Genomic DNA, 23371 nt, shown 5'->3' on the forward strand with positions numbered 1-23371 from the left:
GTGACTGGGGGCTGCCGTTTCCATGGTGATAGTATGCAAATTGTGACTCTAGAGGAAAACGTGGTAAATAGATTATTATTGGTTTGACAACAAGTTCTAGAGCCTTGTAGACAAAGCATGTGAAGGTTATCGTGATGAATTACAACACACGTTATTGATCATTACTTATGCAATGAAACCTTTGATATAACCACCAGAAGAATTTTTCTCATAGTTTGGAAATAAATAGGTAATACTGTGAAGTAGCAAGTTGGAGGTGTTGTTTTAATTTACTGTCCTGCTCCACAGTCTGTAAAGGCAAAGCGCTGTTTCAGTCTAATGAAGTATGTTAATTATTAAGCCACCACAAGGCATCATCAGAAAAGGCTAATGTCCTTATGAATTAAAAAAAGATGAATGGTTTACTAAATAGGTGCACTGTACTACAGTTCCTCTCTTGGGGCATACACAACTACGTGTATATTTTAAATTTAGTTTTGTGGTGTTACGGATTCCTGATCACGTGAAACGAGATTACGATTTTAGATACTCTGAGTCTCATAGATTGTACAAGTAGCGCGCTTGGAAGGAAAACAATTTCTAATTAAGTGCAATACTTCGACAAGTTACGTAGCTCTTCACTAATTAAGAGCTCCTAGCTGTACAGTAAAGAAGCGAGGGTGAAACACAACTATAGTTACTATATTTAGTTTGATTCTAATTAATTAATTCTAATTAATACCAGAGCTGCATATATAGATTGCAGCCTCGCACTCTAAATTTAACGTCACTGCGTGTACACAAACGCCAGGCTAAACTTTTTGCATATCAAAATATACTTACTCATATCAACTCATTGAAAAGTTAGGGGTATGTACGTGTATGCGGATGTCTCAATAAAATTAATTGGTTGACATCGCTAAACGGCATATCTGGTGTCTCCTCGCGATCGGTCTCAAGTAGTTGACCGTCATGTTTCTCAGTTGTTGGCATATCTGCGTCTTCGTCGTCCTCTTGATGATCACCACTGTCTCTGTTACTTCTAATTCCAGAAACTTTTAGCTTTTTGTATCAGTTGCTTTTCTGAAGCTCTAATTCGTCTTGTCAAAATCGCTCTGTGACGTTGTGAAAGTATGTAAATACTAATGTAGATCTGGTAGATTCCTGTGGTAAAGGGTTAATTAATCAGTCGAATTAATTAAGTGGGAGGCCAGTTGTGAATTGCAATAATTATTATCTAATGGCTATCAACAGGTGTCTCATTAGTCACTTCCGAGTGCAAGGCGCATTCATGCAGGCAAGTCATCAGCAGTATAGCTTTGAATCAATTCAATTATAGGCTGGTGATCATGACTTTAGCTTCCGACGTCCCACCTAGGCACATGGTCCTAGCAACACAAACCAAATCTAGTGACAACAGTTGGGTCTAAACTATTAGACACGCAACACATCCATTCACATTCTATCTACTCAACCTGATTTTAGGTTGCAATTGCAGACAAATTTTACTTTCCAGCAGACAATTAAGAAAAACAGTTAATTGATGCTTCTCTTCTTGTTCGTCATTGGTAGACAAAATGCCAAAGTATGTGTACATGTCTAGATAAGTAAATTAAAATAAGTCTAGAGTTTGAGAGAATATTAATTTAACAGTTTGATATTTCTATTTATGATAGGATCAAGCAGACATCTGGTCGGTTTAGTCTTCAGTGTACGAGATTGCAGTACAAGCACACAGTACTAGCGGCATTAGTATCTTATCCGGGTTTTATCCAGTTGTTTGCTAAGATCCCGTATTTCAACATGGTGTTGCCGAAGTGTGTGTGGTGAGTGAAGATCAATCTTCCGGTTTCTTGTGGCTGTCTAGACCTTTCAGCCATGGATGAACGTGTACGTGAGCTAGAGACGATGGTGGTGGACTCCAAGTCGGCGCTGTTTGCGGACAGTTTGTTGGTGAGATTTCTCATCTTCTCCTCATTTCTCTCTTCTCTCTCTTTTCTAGCCATGAAGGCAATTTACATTGTCATATAACTGTTGTAGGACTCACTGATAGCGCTAGTTCTAGACTGTAATATTCCGAGTCTCCGGCGTAACAGGAACGTAGAGAACTTTCTCGCCCGTTGTAAGAACTCACTCACTCTCATTCTTCCTTGACCACGCAGAAACCTATTTGTCTAAATGTCGTTTTTTTACTCTAACAGACGAGGAGTCGGTTGAGCGGGTGAAGAATGCTCGAGTGAAGGCAGAAGATTTCAGTAAAGTGAAGGTTATTGGTCGTGGAGCGTTCGGGGAAGTCCAACTGGTAATTGAAACAGTAGATTACTGCTGCTGTTGTGCGTTGGGGTGTAATACGTCGAGCACGAGAGACCAAAGAAAAGTCAATTTTCAGACGGTTGGCTTGTAATATTATGTGATTTTTTACAGGTGAGGCAAAGGAGTACGAAAAAGGTGTTTGCAATGAAAACATTGAGCAAGTTTGAGATGGTATGTTTGCTTCTAATCACTCACAGACATGGACATGTGTGCGTACGCAGAATGCATGCGCTACGGATTTCCTTCCACATTTACGTGCAGCGTTTCCGTTTTGCGTTCTTTCGTTGAGTGCGTTTGCATTGCGTTCTTCTTCAGATCAAACGGTCAGACTCAGCTTTCTTCTGGGAGGAACGCGATATTATGGCTCATTCGGACAGTCTCTGGATTGTTCCTCTCTACTATGCCTTTCAAGATGCCACTCATTTGTATATGGTCATGGAGTTCATGCCAGGTATGAGAGTGCTGCAATAAGGTGCGGTCTGCGTACTGAAATTGCTTGTTTTAGGTGGTGACTTTGTTAACTTGATGAGTAATTATGACATTCCTCATGAATGGGCACAGTTTTACACTGCTGAAGTTGTACTAGCTCTAGAGGCTGTTCACAGTATGGGATATGTTCATAGAGATGTCAAGCCAGATAACATGCTCTTGGATGAGAAGGGACACTTGAAATTGGCTGACTTTGGGACTTGTGTGAGAATGGATGAAGATGGACTTGTGAGATCAGATACTGCTGTGGGAACACCTGACTACATCTCACCTGAAGTATGTGTGATATAAATGAGGGAATTATTTGGTCTGGTAATATTATGACAAGATAATAACAAGATAATATCGTGATGAATCTAGCAAGGTAGTTAAATGACAATCTGGAGAGGCATGTGATGTAAACCTATAGTTTGGCGGCTGTTCAACTTGTAGAATGAACGAAGCAGTGTCATGATGAACAAGATGGCTAGATACTTGATGTGTTTTGAGAAGGCATTAGAAATGCTTAGTATGTGTTCACAATGATGGATAAACAAGTAACTATGTCAAAATTTGAAATTTCTGAACCAAAGTGTGGGGAGAAGAGGAATGTATAGTTGATTATTATCTACTCAAACATCTGTTAAACTCTGGTAACAATATTTTCTAACATTGTTCAATGACTGACAACAAGTTTGGTGTTCTTCCTTTTCTGACTATTAATATTATTTGACTTTCTCATGAAGGGATGTCTAAGGGTACTCTTTATATCAAACCAATTGGTAATATAACTTTACGGAACAGACTCTATGGGTAGTTACGACATCATATTCGTGTTGTACTTGCTGGCATATCTCAAAACTTTCTGGAACTGCGGGTATTTGAATTTACTTGAGAAGGACAACATCTTCATGATGCTTTATGTAGGAGGCACTTAGCTAGTATTCAGAAGCGGTTTGTAGTTTTATATTGTGTACAAGGCAAGCATAGGTAACACTGTCAGTAAAACATGATGTATATGTTGTGATTCACTATCTACATGTGTGGCTTGCTTGTTTGATCTGTCAGTTAGGATGTTGCATTTATTTTGCTGATGTGCTTTTAATGATCATCTGCATTTGTACGTTTAGGTGTTACGATCTCAAGGTGGAGATGGTTGTTATGGTCAAGAGTGTGACTGGTGGTCGTTAGGAGTTTTTCTGTACGAGATTCTTGTAGGTTAGTATTGTCTATTATTATCATTATTACGCAAGATGTGAAACGCTAGGGCACACTAACGCAGGCCGGTCACGTGACGAACTTGACAACTAGCTCTGCTTACTGCATAACACTTGACCAAACAAAAATAATGAAACTTATTTATTACACACGTTATAGGATTCTGCTTTGATGTAACAAACATACGGTATGACGTTATTTCAAATTGTGCATGTCATTTGGCAGCATTCTCGTCTGCATTCCAACCGTATGTTGGTCATGCTCTTGGCAGCGGTTTTTTCTCCAGAGTCGTTATTGTGTTATGGACCTAACCCAAAGGTACAAGACAAACATGTCATAATCAGGGTCACAGTAGGGAATAACTGATAGCTTATTTATATTTACTAGTAATCAACGCTGTGTCTAGATCGTCACTTCCACAGTTATGAGCTTTCTGAAAAACACGATAGAATTGTCATGAGGAAGTACAGATGTAGATGATATTTTCCTTTTAATTTAAGTGTGCTACTTGTAAAATCTATCTAAATTTGTACAAACAACTTGTTTTATGTGACCTCAAAGTCCACAAATAGTCTGTAGTTGTCAAAATACAGTAACAAAAGTTATCACGAATGCGGACGTAAATAGCATGTGTCATATTATATGTAGGTATAGTGTTAGGTTTCCATGTGATTTTTGCATAGTTCTGTTTAGTATGGCTCATAACTGAAATGAGTTATGTAGGAGATTTTTGTGGTAGCAGTTGTTTCTATGACAGCTCAGTTGTGTGGTTTTACTTTCTAAGCTTTGATTATGGTTACAGGTGATACCCCATTTGCAGCTGATTCTCTAGTTTTAGTTTATGGCAAGATAATGGACCACAAAAACTCATTGCAGTTTCCAGATGATGCAGGACTGAAGAAGACTGCAATAAACTTCATTTCAGCTCTAATAAAAGAAAGGTTTGTTGTTTGAACAATTTCCTTGTGGCATGTAGCATGTTAGTCATGTTTGTCTGTAGAGAAGAGAGACTCGGTCGAAATGGCTTGAATGAGATCAAAGATCATCAATTCTTTGTGAACACTAAATGGACGTTTAATAACATCAGACAAAGTAAGAAGTTCAGCTTGATGAAATCTTTTTGTTCTTCTAAGCTTTTAAAGCTGATCAGTTATTACTAAAGTAAATTGTGACAATAATATGGTTGATGTGTTGACTCTTATGGTTGTCTGTAGTCTTCTTTGTGAATGTCAGTGTAGGTTCTTGCTTGAGGTATTAACTAGGTTGCTCTAATTTGCTGTTTATGTTGTAGCTGTTGCACCTGTTGTACCAGAATTGGGTGGTGATACAGATACAAGACATTTTGATCTTCTCGATGACGATGAAATAGGATCACAAGAAACGTTTCCAGTTCAAAGAGTTTGTTCTGTTCTTAGGTCATACTGATATCTTGTAATTCACTGTGTGAATCTCTGTTGTAGGCTTTTGCAGGCAACCACCTTCCATTTATTGGATTCACATTTTCAAAGACTTACAGGTCCGATACTATCTATGTTGGGTACTTATTATGGCGAGCTGCGTTTGTGTATTACTGTAATGCTCCTGTGTATAGAGTCAGGTGGTTGTTATTTGTAGTTGTGTTACTGAGTGATGCTTGACATGGTTTTGTCTTATTGCTAATCTGTTGTATGTAGGCTGTTCAGCAGTCATCAACCAGAAACAGGAGGAGAACCTCAAAAGGTGAGGATGACTGAAAGTTTATTGTCTCACAGCATTATTATGGATGGAAACTGTAAACAAAGACTTTTGTTTTGACTAATCTCATAGTCTAGTACCAAAATATCATAACACTTCTCTCATATTTTAGATTATATATAGAGTTCATTGTCTTCTATTCTTAGTGTTTGTTTGTGATATGAATGATGTCATGCTGTTAATATGAGTAAGGAATGATTTGCCATCATTTGCTGCAGGCCATGTAGGGATTTTTGTAGTATAGCAGACTGTAGCAGCTTGTGTACTGTAATGACCTACAGGAATATGCACTGATATGCTCTTTGTGGGTGTAAGAGAGTGTTTTGTTATTATTACTTCATGTGTCAAGGATGGCTTCTCCTTGCTGTAGGTTAAGTTTTTCTCCTTGTTAAGGTCCCACTTACATGATGGTTGGATAGGTTTAGGAATTGGTTTACTAGTGAGCATGCTGAATGAAATTCACAGATGATAATGATAAGGAAGAGTTACTGCCATAGAAGAATGTTTGAGCTCTAGGCATGTACGACACTGTAGTAGTGTAATTGAAGAAAACTAATGGTTGTTAGTGTGATTAGCATGTGAAACAGAGAGACATTAGGAGGATATTTGAAGTGTCATCTTTTGATGGCAGGTTATTTAGTATATCTCTCGAATGAAGGTATATTGTGTCTGCTGGGGCACAGAAAAATTGGTCATTTGGCTCGTGTGACTGAGTCAAGGTGTTAATATTTAATCAACCCGTTACTTTACAGTAAAATTGAGTGCATGTTGGAGGTGGTTGCTCAATCCAGGTGACAACTGAGTAATAGCTATTGTGGCTATAAATAGTTTGTGAGTCTTGTACATTGAATTGCGTATTTCTAGTGTTTTTGACCAGTAATATAATAATAACTGTATTGTCTAGGTATTGTTTCAATGTTGTATCAAGGAGTTTTCTTCTGCTTGTGCTCTACTTACTATATTTTTGTGTTTTTTGTTTATAGGAAGGAAGCACAACTGCTAATGTGTGTATCTTCATTCAGTGTTGTGTGGGTTTCAACCTCAAGTAATGTGAATGTGTTCTCAGGTGCATGCAAAGATCGAATCTCTAGAGAAACAATTGAAAGAAGAGAAGGATAACAGAACAGGAGTTGAAATGGACAAAAAGTCAGTTTGGTAACGTGTAGAATGTGGGCTTTGTTAGTACAGTACACCCTCGATTACCGGACAAATTCTGTGTCCCCTGACTTTTTGCCTTCCCAGATAAAGGAACTATAATATATTTCACTTCATACTATACTACGCTGTAGGTACAGCCTCTCACAAATGAGCGAATACATAACAGAGAACATAATAATCTAAAAGAGGCAGCTGTTGATGACTCTTCTAGTGACATGAACGCACATGTACAGGAAGTGTGGAAACAGAGTGTGGTCTTGTACCGTGGAGGAAAATAATTAGTTGATATTTATCAACTTTTGATTATCCGAATTCTAACGTGTCTCCTGAGAAGTCGTGATAATCAAGGGTGTACTGTAGTAATAGTCGTAAATGTTTAGTGTAGGAACGCACAGGTAAATTGACTATGACTATGGTAGTATGTTGTGTCAAATTGATGGTATGAGTCATCATTAAAATTAGTTAATTCAATAATAGTTCGTCAGTTTAATTCTAACACCCAGCTTATGTAATCAAAGATAACTTGTAAGTACAGAAGAACATGGTTTATATTCTGTGTTTCATGGCTACCATATACCAAGTGTGAACACGTGATTTTGCCACTTAACGTGTATAAGACTGACTTTTAGAGTTAATTCATTGTAAGTGTGGTAGGTTTGGACTTCGCATACAGTTGTCACTCAAGACTTATTCACATCATGTGTTTGAAAAATTTATTTGTATGTGTGATTATATCTATTTGTTTCGTGGTTGTTTAGATCTCTTGCAAGCCAATTAGAAAAATCAAGCAAGGAAGTTGATGCACTAACAGCAGTACGGAAGAAACTAGAAAGTGACAAACTGGAACTGGATAGAAATGTTATAGAGTTGAAGCTTGAAGCTGCTGCTGCTAAAGATGTAAGACGATAGCTGAGTAACTTTTCAGATAATGTGGCCAGATGTTAATAATGTGAATGTTTGTGTGATGGCTAGCTTCGGAAACAGGTTGCCAATGAAAGGCAGTTGCGACAACCAGTAAGTTTAATATGTTCGTAATGTTTAATCTTAATGTAGGAGCATTAGGCCATAGTAGCTATGCATTTGTGTGGAGATACAGTCTGTGTTGAGAACTCCAGGATGGCTTCTAAGTTTTGTAAGTGTGAAAGTTGAATACAGACTCCGTAGTTTATCAGAAGTTTTATAGATGGATATTGCTGTAGTAGGTGGATTAGGGTAGCTGGTAGGTTAGGGCATGACAGATGAATGTATGGTGAGGTTGTGTGAGGGTTGGGTATCTTATGTGGGAGTGTGTGTGTGTGTGAGCTGTGTGGTGGTGTGTGGGAGCTGTGTGGTGGTGTGTGGAAGAGTGGGAGTGTGTGTGGTAAGTGGTGTGTATCAGTGGGGTAGTGAGTAGGAGAGGTGGTGTGGTACTTTGGGAGGAAGAAGGCTGGTAGGTAGATGGATAGTGGGTGGATGGGTCTGCTGTTAACAGTGCTTGCTTGCTTTGTACAGTTGGAATCTCAGATTGAGGAGTTACGAAACAAATTAGATGTAGAGACAGCAGCCAAAAGTGAGATAGCAAACAGCACAAAGAACTTGACATCATTACAGAAAAAGGTTATCTGGAATGGTTGGTGTTGAGCTCTGTGATAGCAATTAGGATTATTGATTTATATTAAGATTGCATCTCTGGAGTCTCTGCTGAAGATGAAAGAAAAAGAAAAAGATAAATTAACTTCGGATTTGAGATATGCTGAAACAGTAAGATACTTAGTGTGTGTTTAAGATCATTGGATGATCAGTATAATCATGTGTGCTTCACAGGAACTGGACAGGGCTGATGCTGAGTGTAGTGAACTTAAACACAGTCAGACACGATTAGGAAGAGAGAAGGTTTGTTGGAATAGAGAGTCATACATGTTAACTTACTGATCATATGTTTTTAGGCAAAGCTGGAGGCAGAGTTGAATACTGCTAAGGCGTCATTGGACAAGGAGAAGGCCTATCAGTCAGGACTGATAAACTCAAACTCTCGCCTTGAAGGTAGTTCTTGTGTCAGTTAAACATTTCGATAGTAGTAAGGGCCAGCAGCTGTCAAGAAAATTTGAGCAAAAACATTCTTTTATAACAAAGATGGTCATGTGAACAAATGCTAGTTAAAATATTTTTTATTTGGACAGTTGAAGAGGAATATCATTGTAGAATAGTGCCACAATATTTAATTTTAACAACACAGCTTACTACTGGAATAGTTAAATTAGACAACAATACTGTAGCTATTGGACAGCATTTACTTTTGTCTGTATATACTTTGGAAGTGTAGCAGTAGATATTTGAAGGAGACAAAAGAACCAGAAGCTTGATCATGTTTAGGTTGAGGAGGAATTGAATGGAAATGCATGGTTGTTTGTAATTTTTATAGTGAATGTTTATGAAGATGCACTGGTGTGTTGTTTGTTCATATGTGCGTGTTGTTTGTTCATATGTACATGTTGTTGTTCATATATACGTGTTGTTTTGTTGACAAGGTGAGGTAAAGTCTCTTCAGGATGAAAACGAGTCTCTTGAGAAACTGGCAAGTGAAGGAGGAGAAACTCAAAAGAAACTGGAGCATGAGATGAAAGCAATTGTGAAAGACAACAAGAGGAAAGAACATGAACTACATACTCTTAGGCAGCAGTTGCAACAGCTAGAAGCTAACCACAAAGTCAACATTAATATTTTGTTATTGTTCTTTTTGTATATAGTCTTTGATGCATCTAGGCTGATATTGAAAGACTAAGACATGAGAAACGAAGAGCTGGCAAGCATGGAGGTGTTGACCAAGAAGGAAGTTGTGAGTCTTTGTTAATGTGTTAGTTATGTAGTTAGGGTGCATTCGGTGATGCGTTTATTATATGCACTTTAGATTCTTTGGTAATCTCATTGGATTTGTACAGTTTTGACTAAATTAAGAGTTATTATGGATATATAACTTTTACCACCAATTTACATTGTCTGGTTTAGTATTGTGGGGCATTGGGCATGTCAGTGGGTTAGTGCATTGAATAGTGGAGATCTGGAAGTGGCGAAAGTGGTCAGTGGACATTGTAAGGAGATGAGGTGGCAGAGGGATAGTTGTAGGGATGGTTGTAGGGGGGTGATGAGTGTATTGGTGGGTGATGAGTGTATTGGTGGGTGATGAGTGTATTGGTGGGTGAGCTTAGGTGATTGGTGCAGTGCGGTAGTGAAGTAGATACGTAAGTCTGTTATTCTGTGAGTCAATGAGTCTTCAGTGGGTGTATGGCTGTTGACGTGTACCATGGGCATTCATGAGCATAATGGAATTGGTTGCATTTTGTAGCTCTGACAGTTCAGCTGCAAGATGAAATTGCTCGGAGACTACAGTATGAGGAGAGAGCAGCCAAAGCAGAGTGTGAACTTTCAGACAAGGCAGTAGACTTGCAACATGCTCAGGAAAGCTTAACCAAGGCTGAAGACTTGGCATCTGCGGCACAAAAGAAGGTAGGATTGTTTATGTTGGCATTTCTGGGGATCAAAATTAGCATTTAACAACAATGTACAAATTTTATGTGCCTACAAGTTTATGTTACTATTTGTTTAGTGAAGTTTTGCTTGTTTGAATGTAAACAATTTATCTCTGAAGCAGGAAGTGCTACTCACTATATATAAAGGAGAGCTGTGGTGTGTGTGTGTGTGTGTGTGTGTGTGTGTGTGTGTGTGTGTGTGTGTGCGCGCGCGCGCGCGCATGCATGCATGCGTGCGTGCGTGCATGTGTGGTGTACGTGCATGCATGCGCGCGTGTGTTTGTATGTAGGAATGGATCTCCAGGACGGCGAGTCCAATCTCCACTGAGTTTGGCTCACGCACGTCAAACCCATAGAGGTCAAAAGTTAAGCTGGCGTTGTCTTCCATACTTCTCCCGCGATGACGCAATTTCCAGCCGATGGAACCCACCTCGAACCTGTCTTTGCTAGCGCGCGAATATCTCCATAACGGGAGTATCGGATCTGCATCGAATTTAAACTGCCCATTTCCAACGTCGCTACACGTTGAGCGTGTCGTTTATTGCGGGCAACATCGGGAAAGGGAAGATATTTTTGCTTATATCCGGGTCTTGAAAAAATGCCCACAGTCACTTGCCTGTCTACGCCCTTTGAAGAGCTGCCACGTTCGATACACCTGTTCCCCGCAACGCCAGCAACGTCTTTGAAGTGACGACGTTTAACGGAACTGTTGAAAGAATGAGAGTCAGACGTCATTGTGACTTGGTATATATACAGGGAACAGATTATTCGGGTGAGTACGTAACTGCATGTGACTTACTGCTGCTCGGATATATATTTTCGAACGGAATTCACGTCGAATAGAGGCCAGGTTTGATACACCTGTTCACCACAACGGCAGCAACGTCTTCGAAGTAACGTGGCATCCAATGAGACTGGAAATGGCTTCAACAGGATATTAACTAACAATCAATAACCCAATCAACGGGATTTTTGGAAAGTGGACACTCGGTTAAATTTTTTGTCTTCAGTAGGATATTAAACTATCAATAATCTCAGAACAGGATATCATTGAACGGGATATAGCTCTGAACGAAATTCTTCAGAGATACGCTTAATAATAAATTAGAACAGGGTGAATGAGATATACTTCATGAATGCATACAATAATAAATTAATTAACTAACAACTAATGATAATAGAAATTTACTAACCTATAGTACTATTAATAGTTAATTTGCCCATGTGGAGAACGGGATGGTGAGCTAGTGTATAGATGCTAGGGTTGTTCAATCTTGTATATAGTATTTGTGCTAATTGTGTTTGATCTAGGTGCAAGATATGACAAGGAGACATGAAAGAGAAATGAGGGAATACAGTAAACTCCGGACTGAGGCAACAAAACAATATTCTATGGTAGAGGAACTGAGAAGCAAACTGAAAGAGCTTGAGCAGGTGAGTTAAGTGAGTAGCTGTTGTAGGTAGAGAGAGTACTTTATGATTGAAGATCAGCAGTTGTTGATTCTCAGGTCAGTCGTGATCTGGAGTGACACATTGAACAGCATTTATTTTATCATGTAGAAGGTGTATTGTGTTTCTGGTTTTGAATATTTGTAATATGGTCAAACAAGCTGCAATCAAACAATCATTATAGTTTATCTACTATAGTTAGGCAATAATTGATTAACTGCAAAGACAAGTGAAAGAGACAACTCAATGGATGTTTTGTGTGCATTTAAAAAGCTTGAAGACATACATGAAGATTTGCAGTTGTCTAATCTTTTAACACCAGAGTGTGTATTTTATGAAATGTAATTTTAACTTTAGGTGTCTTTCGTTTGGATTATGACTGACAGGCATGTCCTTCTCAAAACATTGTGAATTGTGATGTTTCATAAAATCAAACAGAAATTGACTTGTTAGAGAGACTGTTTCTACTTGTTATACAAGTGTGTTGGTGCAGTCTTGAGTTTTCTGGTCCTGAAGCTGCAGCAGAGGTCTGTCTGCATTTCAGTTGTAGTAAATCAACAAATGATTGTAATCAATCAGTTTCATGATTGTAGCGTCTTAGTTGAACGATTAGGGTAGCTCTATAATATTGCACCATGGAACCAACTTTGTTGTAGGCCCGATCTGCTACTAGGCACTATTAACTTTGCCTAACCTCAACATCTGCAAGAAGGCAAGAATGGTGGTAGTTGGTGGTTGCTCTTCGTTACTAAGACAGATCAGGTAATGCATCAGGGAATTTGATGGAATCATGTGGTGAAAAGAAATTGAGATTGGATGCAGCATTGTTGTCTAGCAGTCTGGCTATGAATACTTGGTGCTTTTGAGGTCACATGCTAGTGGACATTACAACTACACTAGTTTGAACGCATTGGCTTCAAAACCAGAGAAATAGCATGTAGCCTTTGACTACCAACGAGTTACAGTTATAGAAGAACATTAGTCAGCCCAACAGGTTCAATCACTTATCTGAACTTTTCTCTTTTGTGTCTTGATAAGCAGCATTTTGCTGTAATCATGGCTTCAGTTAAGGACTGTTATAGATGCTAATAAATAAATAAATAGATAAATAAATAAAGAGTTTGTTTGAGTTTAAGACATCACAGTACAATTGCTGTGAGAACAGTACATTGATAATGTGAAATGCTTTGTTGACATAGAACTATCATAATATCTTCTTTGTCGTTAGGAACTTCAAGAGTCTCGGGATGAAAGAGATGCAGTCAAATCTGAACTATTGCATTTGAAACGGTATCCTTGTCATATTGTGTGTTTGGTAGTGTGGTAAATTTGTGTATACGTATGCAGTACTAGCAAGGTTCATATGGAAGTACAACAGAAGCTTGATGATGAAATGTCATATTCGGTATTTTTGTCTCTAAATCATGTGGAAGGTACAGCTTGTCTAATTTTGTTGGATCATTTCCTACTTGGCCACAGGCTTCAATAAAGAGCCAGTTGATGGAACAGAAGGAAAGGTCTGATCAGACAGAAGCTACTGTCAATGAACTGAGGCACACACTGTCAAGAGTTCAAACTGAAAAGTAAGTGATATGGGTAACCTCCAGGGTTGCATGTTGGCATGGAACTATTTAGTGTTGTGAGTTGATGGGGTCAAATGGGTTGCTTTCATTTACAACTGGTGACAACTCTTATGTGGCGTTTATGTAAGCATACTGATTAGCAACTAAGATGGCTCAAACGTAAAGACATTGTAAAGCACATTGTTACAACTTGCATAGCAGAGCGAATTTGTAATGCTTACATAGGTGTGTGTGTGTGTGTGTGTGTGTGTGTGTGTGTGTGTGTGTGTGTGTGTGTGTGTGTGTGTGTGTGTGTGTGTGTGTGTGGTGTGTGTAAAAACACGATCTCTGAATGACTTAAGATATCAATATGAAATTTTCAGAATATGAAGATCTTGGACGAGTTTGATAATGGGCACTCAGGGTTGTATAAAAGGCCCCTGCAGAAGGTAGTTGCTATTATCTTCTGATTATGGGCAATTTTTAGGGCAGAGTTATGATTGCATGACTCACATACACAATGAGCTGTATGATCCCATTGCAGATGGTTTATAGTTTTAGAGGTTTTTTGTTATGATCTGTCTTGAATCTAAAACTGTTTCGTACGTAGCAGTGTATCAACAACTTTGTTAAGAGACTAACAAACACGTTTTGAGGTGCATTTGTAAGGGTTCGTTCTGCCCATCCTCTATCTATGTTGGTATTACTATGCAATTTATAGGTGTAATGCAGCTATATTAGCCATCAATTTCTACTATGAAGTAGGCAGGAAGTCCTACTAGACTGCTACCATCATTTGGCAGCTACGTTGTGGTAAGCTAGAGAATTGAAGATTACTTTTTATTGTTAGCAAAAATGTGCTATTCAAGACACAAGCAAAACTTCTGCTACTTTGAATACCTTCTATCGTCTTATGTGTAGTTTATGTATTCAGATTTGTGTACAATTATAAGGACATTATGTGGGTAATTTGGTAAATTTTGCAATGGCACTTTGCAAATACCAAACTTGATCTTGTAGAAGAAACGAACCAGCTGAAGCCAAGTTTGGCATTTCTTGTCACACCATGTCTCATAATGAGAGATGATCAATTTATTTATTTTTGTTCAGTGAAGTGGAATATTGATATCGGGGAAAACGATTATTATTATGGTCATCTTTCGTAGAATTGTGTTGATTTGATTGGCGTACTAGTCTTTGCACTTTTTTTAAATTGACTGTAATTGATATTCAACTCATATGACAGAGACACACTAGCTCTTCAGTTGGATATGGCTAATTCTAATGTGGAAAATCTGGTAAAAGCAAAGCATCATGCAGAGTCAAAAGTAAGCTGACATTTGCTATTATTTATGTGGTCTGGTGGTCATTGTGCTTCATTTTAGCAATCTGAGATGGAGCGTGAGAAGATGATGATTGAACTTGAACTGAAAGAGAACATTCAGCGGCACAGAATAGAACAGCAGGAAACTAGACAGATGCTTTTACAAGCAGAAGAGAAGATTGGCGTTGTGCAAAAGAAGTCAGAAAAACTAAGAGAATTGCAGGCTGGTAGGTACATGTTCACCTGAACTTGCTGATGTATATTGCTGTTTCATAATGTGATCGACGTCTTGATTCTAAGTTTACTGTGATTAGTAAGCAGACATTTTGATTTGCTTTTCCTGACTTGCCTAGCCTATTCAATGACAACTGACAGACTATTTTTACGATGTATTTGGTGTCAGAAGAATAAGATTGCTTAATTCATCACACTGTATAGTCTATTGATCTGTAGCTGGCATTAATAAGATGCATTATATCCACTGCTCTTTAGTACAAGGCTAACTAACCAAATACACAGAACGTGTAGATGTTGCTGTAGTATATAGGAAGTATTTTGGTATATGATCTACACCATCACTGTGGACACTGTTGAGCAAATCATTGAAATGAGTTCTGCAAGAACTGTTTTTGCTCTTTTATGGAATTTGCATATTTGAAGCAAAGCTTGTGACATTTAGTCAGTATGACACCAGTCAGTGTGACACCAGTCAGTGTGACACCAGTCAGTGTGAAACTACTACTGACTAGTAGTCAGTATGCACTTCAAAGTAGATAGGTTTGGCCTTCGCACCTAAAATGTGATTTCTACTTTTCACACGTTTGTGAAGAACTGCAAGTGCCACACAGAAATCATTTATTATTACATAGGTGAAATGCAAAGAGTAAACTTGAACTTCATTATTGCTATTGTGTATTTGTAGCAATTGACAATCTTAATGAACAGATAGAGACAATGGAGAATGAACGTGTAGCTACTCAGAATAAAATGAAACTGGAACAACTTCTAAAGGAAACTGCAGTTGCAAAACTGACTGAAGTGATGCAGAAAAAAGATCCTCGTAGTCGACCAGAAGGACCTAAATCAGACTTAAGGAAGAAAGAGAGGGAGTTACGAAAGTTAAAGAAAGACATTGAACAGGTATGTCAGATACTGTTAAGTTTCTGTGTTAATTGAATTGCCTATTGTAATCAGGAGAGAGAAAAATATGCTAGAATGGTTACCAGATATCAATCAGATCTGTCAGACATACAAGCTGTATGAGTTTGTAACATGTGAACGTTGAGTTTGTAACACAACATTGTGTGTATTTTAGCAAGTTACCGAAGAGCAGCAACAAAGACAATCTTTGCAGGTAATTTTACAGTTTCCTTTTGTTGACTTGACGTGTGTATCACAGGATACGATGAATAATCACTTGAATCAGTCGTGATGATGATGGAGTATTTCACCTCATTGTAGTAGAGTTCTAGAGTTGAAGGAAATTTATTTATTGGTCATATTCTATTATGGAAGGAATTGATTGACTTGTATGATGCTGGCTGTGTTATATATTATGGTTGTTTTGTCCAACACCTAGGGTTAGGCCTCAAGTGCGCATGCACAGTATAAGAATACAGTAATGTGTTCCATGTGTTTATCGTACTGAATTTTGAACCCAATAAAGTTGATTGCACATCGATGCATTGGCACCTTTTCTGCTTTCATTTGTGTCAGTACCTGTATTGTTCACGAATGTATTGATATATCAATTAAGAGTGGTTTTTGATAAATGCATTTTGCCTGTAAGTGTTGGCAAGTAAGCCAGCATTCTGTATGCTTACAAGCAGTAAATTCTGGTGTTTGGTTATGCCATTGTATGTTCTAATGTTTTTGAATATATACAGATTGATCTTGAAAATCGAGAGTCTGAGATTGAGAAGCTGAAGTTGTTGGTAAGAAGCACTGCAAATGAGAGAGATGGACCAGGAGTAGATCTCCAGTTTTCTAAAGGTTTTGAGAACATAAATATAATACATTGTGATACAATACATGATGTATGTTATTTTAATTTTTTTAAATTTAGATCAAAGGTTGGAAAGTGTTATGCAAATACCGAAAGCAAAAAATATTCGCAAACATGGCTGGAAAGACCAGGTATGTATGTACTTGTAGTTATGTTTATGTTATAAATTGAATTTTGTAAGAAAACACACATTACGCTCTGGTGTGTAGTACATACATGTGTCTTGACTGATGTAATATACATGTTTGTTTTCAGTTTGTTCGTAAAATGGTCATTGAAACTCTAGACAATATTTCATGTGTACATCAGTGACCACAATTAATTTAGTTGTGTAGACATTGTAAACAGAACCTTAAAGGAGCATTCCAGAGATATGCGCTAGCTGCTAGCTCCGCCTTTGCTTGCTAATGGAAAATCCATACTAACCAAGTTGGGTATCTGGGCGCTATCTCAGAGCAAACCCGACAGATGTACGTTAAGAACGTTTAAAAACTGACGGAGCCATTTCAAGAATATTGTCTGCCAAGTGAAGCATTTTTTTGCACGCCATCAGATCACGTGAGCCTTACTGACGCAATCACATTCCCGGAAATGGTCTCTGTTGTTTCCATCACTCCAAGAATGGTGGAAACTGTCATGCTACTTTCAGACTGTCTACAGACTGACCTTTTCGTGCGATCTTTTCCACCTGGCAACATTTGAGAGAATTGGCGTTTTGTGAGATTCTTTGGCATTAAAGGCATTGGACGCTGTCGTTGATCTTGTTCTAACAGTTTACGAAGCACTCATCTGTACACAGGGACCCTTCCTCCTCAAACTCCCTTGATCACCGGACCTTGCTATTTCGGCTGCGCACTACACTGTGCAGTTCTCCGGAGTGTTCCTTTAAGTAACTACTGAAATTGTGACTATGTGACAGATAGAGCTACTGTATGTTTTCTAGTAATAATAAGGTCCTAGCTGACTTGCTTGTCTGAAGACTCTTCAGTTTCTGTGTAGTAGAAATGAAAATGAAAAATCAATTTGACATTAAGGTTGCAGATTATAATGAAGCTTTGGATAGGCAGCTTGTTCATGTCGTTCACGTTTTTGCCTAAAAAGTTGCCTGTTTGCTGATGCCAACTCTGGAGCATAGCACCTATGAATTATTGCTTCTCTATGCATAGATTAAGAAGTACAGACTTGGACAAAATTATAGGGACACCTGGCATTTTTGTGTGTAGTCTAACTTTGGCACTGAATTTTTCTTTAGCAAAACTGAGTGTTTTTCGAGTTTCTTTTTTCATGGATTGTGCCATTGCTAGTATGCAACATAGCTTGAGTTCATGATTGCAGCTGTACTGACTACCTACTGTGCATCTAGTTTGCTTTGAAGAAGGAAGACGGCCATTTTTACTTTCTTGTCTTTGTACACGTTCATCGCTCTTGGCCACTCATTTTTGGCTAGCAATTTAAGAATGCTTTGTAGTAGACAGTGAAAGCAATTTTGTGGGTCCTCTTATCAACATTATGGAAAAAAGGCGAATCATCTGTTTTTGCGCATTGATTTCACGCATGTCATCACAATTTGAATTGTTTTACCATTTAAAGCAATAAACAAACTTTAACGTATTAAAAAAAACCATGTGATACTAATTAATTACAAAACAATCTTACTAAGACAAAAACTAAAAAAGTTACAGCGACAAAAGAACACCAACATGCCATTTCCGGTCCATGTTTTACGTAGCAAAACCTCAAACTGCTACCGCCAAAATGTCAGCTGCACTAAAACCATTGCCCCTGAGATCGCCAAATTCATGCGATAAGTTAGCCTGATTGTTCAGCTGCACGCAGTTGCGGAGTCTTGTTTCATGCGATATTTGACGAGTTGCGGCAATGCCTCGAGGCAAACAGTTGAGTTCGAAAACACAAGGGAGAATTGAAGCCCTCCACTCAGTTGGCCCCTCTGTGCGTCAGATTGCAGCTTTGTCTGCCACTCTAGGAATTTGGTTCATCAGTGCCTGCAACGGCTTTCCCATGGCAGCAGCAATTATGAAAACAACCTGGACGTGGGAATGCAACAACGATCCGGGAAGATCATCGACTGAAGAGAATGGCACTGCAGAACCGCAGAGCACCATCACGACTGCTCTCGTATCAGCTGGCTGAAGAAACCGGCAAGCAGGTGTCAGGTAGAACAGTTCGTTGTCGTCTCAGTGAGACAGGAGTGAACGCTTGGAGGCCTAGAAAACCCACTGCTAACACAAACCCATTGGCGTTTGCGACTGGGATGGGCAACCACTCACACACAATGGACTTTGGATGACTGAAAATCTGTTCTTTTTACAGATGAGTCAAAGTCAGCATAGGAAACGATGGTGCTCTGTACGTTTGGCATTGCAAGGTGAGGAATTTCTCCCTGAATGTTGCGACCGTACGGTCTAGCACGTGGCTAGTGTGATGGTGTGGGGATGAATGTGTGGGCATGGTGTGGGGTCCCTGGTGAAACTGGAAGGTCAGTTGGACAGCACAGCGTACCAACAGGTTCTGGAGGAGCACATGCTTACAGACACAGCGGCACTGATAGGAGACGACTTTGTCTTCTAGCAGGACAACGTGCCAATCCACACGTCTCGGTCAACAAGACAATGGCTACGTCAGCATGACGTCACACTGTTGGACTGGCCGCCAAAATCGCCTGATGTGAATCCAATTGAGAACTTGTGGCATGAAATCAAAACTGCTGCCAACCATCGCCAACTGAGAACTGCAGCTGAGCTCTGGAATGCTTTACAAGAGGCGTGGCAGCAGATTCCAACCGTGCGTGTCCGGAACTTGGCAGAAAGTGTTCTGCGACGTCTGGACGCAATCAGGAGGGCGAGAGGTGGGAACACTCGGTACTGAGGAACTGGTGAAGGGCTTTAATTTTTTTGCGTTATTAAAGCCGGCTTGTTTAAAAGCCACTAAACCCAATCAGAGAGAGTCTAACCTACAATGCTTACGCAGTCATGACGTCATACTCTTTTAGCTCTCATTTTCTGCAATGTGAAACGTAAAGAAAACTATTTAGGGTCTACAGTATTCTCAAGAAACCTAACAATCAACGCGGTAGCTATTAATTTCTTAGGAATATTGATAGTTGGTAAATTGTGACCTAATTATTGTGTTAGTTAGAGCTTGATTTGTTTATGTTATATTCATACATATACAGAACATGCAGAGAATATTTAATCATTTAGGATTCTGCGAATCTGTCATGTATCAAGTTTGTTGCAGTTGCACACTTATAGAGCTTTTTTCTGTAAGTGTTTCTTGCATATTTTGGGAAGAATTTGAGTCACTTGAGCAAACTTTTTGTAGTAGATGTACTTTGGGTTATAGTTTGGTCAAAGTTGCTGTTTAGACATGTTGCAAAAACAATCAATAGTTTAGCGACATGAAAATACTAGAAGACGATATAGAGTCTGTTGATATGATAGATAATCGTGCGTCATCAGACTCATTGCAAATTACTACAATGCCATTATGGTCATCAAATTAGTCTACACTAAGTGTAAAGAGACGGACATCAAGCGACACTATCAGCCACTTTGAGGTAAACAGTAGTCGATGTCTCATGAAGAAACTAACTGGCAGTAGTTGGAAGGAAACACAAGGAGAGTTGCAACTATGGAGGAAATTCAATTGCCAATGCAACAGGCTTTAAATGCAATATGACATTTTAGACTTATGTTGGATTGTGGCCAGGTCTTTTAAAGGAGCATTCCGGAGATAGGCACTAGGCTGTTGACTCTGCCTTTGCTCACTAATGGGAAATCCATATTAACCTAGTTGGGCATCTGGGCGCTATCTCAGAGCAAACCCGACAGATGTACGTTAAGAATGTTTAAAAACTTAAAAACCGACGAGGGCTGTTTCAAGAATTTTGTCCGCCAAGTGAAGCATTATTTTGGACGCCATCAGATCACCTGAGCCTTAAGTCGGGTTTACATTAAAGACATAAGGAGGCGTTACATGCTCCCTACGTGCTTTGCGTTTTCTTACGTCCTTGCGTGTCTGTTCACATTAAACCGCTGAACGCAAAATGTGGACATGTAAAGAGACGCAAGTAAATAGACTCGATTTCTATTCTTGCATCTTGCTTCTCACGTTTTTTATATCAGCCTGACTTGTGGGGTGATGATAGTGCCGTATTTCTAATGGAAAACGTCTAATTAAGAGCGGTCGTTTGTATCATTGTATTTTTACATCGCGGAGACGCATTTCCTCTATCAAATTGTGATAGGCTCCTAGCTGGAGCATTTTGGCAGGGACTGGAGCGACCCATTCTCTCTTCCTTTTTCTCTGTTGTCGTTTAAGACACAATGCAAGCGCCAAAATCGAGGTTGCAATCAGCAAAACAGCTTCTTAAAAATTTGTAGCGTGTTAAATTATGTTGTTGAAAGTCACAAAAGGCTAGCGCGTTAGCCAGAAGACGCAAGACGCAAACGTGTCGCAGTTTTAATGTGAACAGAAAAAAGGTGCAAGGAGACGCAAGACGCGAACGCAAACACCTAAGGCTTTGCGTCTTTAATGTAAACCCGGCTTAACTGATGCAATCACGTTCTCAGAAATGGTCTCTCTGTTGTTTCCGTTGCTCCAAGAATGGTCGAAATCGTCATGCTACTTTCAGACTGTCTACAGACTGACCTTCTTTTCGTGTGATTTATTTCCGTCCGGCAACTTTCGAGAGAATTGGCGTTTTGTGGGATTCTTTGGCGTTAGAGGCAGTGGACGCTGTCTTCGATTGTGTTCTAACAGTTTACGAGGCACTCATTCCTACCCAGCGAACTCCTTCGATCACCGGACGTTGCTATTTTGGCTGTGCACTAAAGCTGCGCAGTCCTCTGGAATGCTCCTTTAACTCTTAACTATACACCCACAAGTAAGTTGCAACAGACTTCAGTATAGATTAACAACAGTCATTTTACTTGCTGCAGCAGAGCTTATGTCATTGTATTCCAAGGAGGACTAAATGGTTGTTTATGTCTGTTAGTTGAATTTGTCATGCAGTAGATGATAAATATATAACACGTTTTACCAGGTGTGATGAGGTAATGTAATCTTTCTTTTGTAGTATGTTGTAGTTGATTATGATGAGAGAAGAGTATTGTTTTATGAGAAAGAAGAGGATCAAGCACCTCAATTAGCAATTGATTTTGAGTTTGTCATGCGTGACAGAGAATGCCGTTGACAAATATTTACTGTGTCTTATGTAGGCAACTTGTTAAAGTGTGTTCTGTCAGCCCTGGTGATCCACAAGTTTCTCGGGTATTGGCGAGAGATATTCCGTATATATTCCAAGTAAGTTGATTTTATCTTACTATGTTCATAGAATGCTGATCTAGATAGCTGACTATTTGTTGCATGCATAACAATATCTGGTCATCACTTGGTCATCATTGTGGATCAGATGTGGTGGTGTTTTGTGTTAAGCTTTTGACTAACTCACAAGCAAGACTGTAGCTAGTCTGGACATAATGTGAATGAGGTTTCTTTGGTTTATTGGTAGGTTGGTTATACTCCATTGGATCAAACTCACACACCCAGGAGAGAAGCAGCTGAGGACTCAAATGTCTCTTTATTCTTAATTCTGTTTTCTTGTGACATCATTAATTTCCATTTCTTTGTTTAGTTTTTTGCTCGTCTCTTTCCAAAAGATGATCTTCGTGACAGCACTTTGCTAGTGAAAGCCAGGACAAATGAAGAACGTGACTACTGGGTAACACGCTTGAGTCGACTGGGAACACGACGAGAGCCTTCTAGTGGAACACATTTAGTTCCTAACAGTTCTCCTTCTCCTGCAAGTGCAAGAAGATTTCCGCCATCTGATTCACATGTATCTCATGGTGATGGATCGCAACCGCTATCAGACAAAGTTTGAGGTACACAGGCTGTATGTAATGTGCCTCTACTGTCAGCCTTGTAGAGGTCTGTGGGCTGTTGTACTAGCATCAATGTATGAATGCATGCTCGCTGACAGCTATTAGAAATCCAGTTGTTACAACTCAAATAGAATGACCTTAACTGTATAGGTAGTGTTTGCTCCAGTTGTTTAATTAAATAGAGTGGAGTAAGTTACTTGTACATTTGTAGCTTTTGACAACAGTCTACACTCAGCCTGCCTGTTAATTTTTTGCGTCTTAAACAGAAGTTGATGTAAGCACAAATGCTGTTCTTCAACTAATTTGGCCTTCATTTGGGACAGCTATCTATCTAGAGTCTTGGTTTTAACTCAACAAATCAAGGAGTACACCAGTTGTTGTCAATGCCATCAAGTTAGTATTTATCCAAAGCAGTTTCCTGTATTTCATTTCTTAAGTGTGTGCATTTGCACTTAATAATGGCCAAGACCAGACAGTGGACGACAAATCTGTTGCCCGGCGCCTGGACAACCAAAAATATGTCCAGGCAACTGAAACTGCAAACTATGGTTGCCCAGGGACAACTGGCTGACAGCTACCCTACCTTGACTTTTCCTTCCTGAGCAAGCATGCTCTCATTGGTTAGTAAACTTAATTCTTATAGATAAGTCTACTGTTTTGCAGACCCACTGAGAGCATTTTTAGTAGGTGTCATAGATGACAGTTCAGATATATGTGTGTGTTGATCCTTTCCTAATTAATTAAGTGCC

General features: G+C 39.1%; 1 protein-coding gene across 2 annotated transcripts; it reads left to right on the plus strand.

The window, feature by feature from the left end:
- Window positions 1–1777: 1777 nt before the first annotated feature.
- Window positions 1778–22824, plus strand: LOC134183279 (rho-associated protein kinase 2-like). Of its 2 annotated transcripts, none has more exons than XM_062650770.1 (38): window positions 1778–1932; window positions 2020–2101; window positions 2181–2281; window positions 2404–2463; window positions 2608–2743; window positions 2798–3057; window positions 3891–3978; window positions 4781–4919; window positions 4979–5070; window positions 5270–5376; window positions 5439–5494; window positions 5652–5697; window positions 6696–6716; window positions 6779–6858; window positions 7629–7767; window positions 7843–7884; window positions 8362–8466; window positions 8530–8610; window positions 8674–8742; window positions 8796–8892; window positions 9378–9556; window positions 9613–9685; window positions 10193–10353; window positions 11688–11810; window positions 13054–13115; window positions 13173–13230; window positions 13305–13408; window positions 14634–14715; window positions 14773–14938; window positions 15634–15851; window positions 15906–15968; window positions 16027–16065; window positions 16598–16703; window positions 16777–16847; window positions 21815–21900; window positions 21957–22041; window positions 22250–22312; window positions 22373–22824. In XM_062650770.1, the coding sequence occupies exons 1-38, from the start codon at window positions 1858–1860 to the stop codon at window positions 22619–22621; spliced, it is 3864 nt and encodes a 1287-aa protein (XP_062506754.1). In that variant the 5' UTR covers window positions 1778–1857; the 3' UTR covers window positions 22622–22824. The 2 variants fall into 2 exon arrangements, with proteins under 2 accessions (XP_062506754.1, XP_062506755.1); XM_062650771.1 differs by having other exon boundaries at window positions 4811–4919.
- Window positions 22825–23371: the final 547 nt, after the last annotated feature.

Source organism: Corticium candelabrum, chromosome 8, assembly GCF_963422355.1.
Source record: "Corticium candelabrum chromosome 8, ooCorCand1.1, whole genome shotgun sequence".
Lineage (NCBI taxonomy): Eukaryota > Metazoa > Porifera > Homoscleromorpha > Homosclerophorida > Plakinidae > Corticium > Corticium candelabrum.

What these genes read in the sequence shown, in the direction of transcription:
- LOC134183279 (XM_062650770.1), top strand. Translation starts at nt 1,858, where the DNA reads ATGGATGAACGTGTACGTGAGCTAGAGACGATGGTGGTGGACTCCAAG. An exon ending in CTGACTACATCTCACCTGAA is followed by an intron (nt 3,058 to 3,890) that starts GTATGTGTGATA and finishes TTGTACGTTTAG; the next exon opens with GTGTTACGATCTCAAGGTGG. An exon ending in CACGATTAGGAAGAGAGAAG is followed by an intron (nt 8,743 to 8,795) that starts GTTTGTTGGAAT and finishes ATATGTTTTTAG; the next exon opens with GCAAAGCTGGAGGCAGAGTT.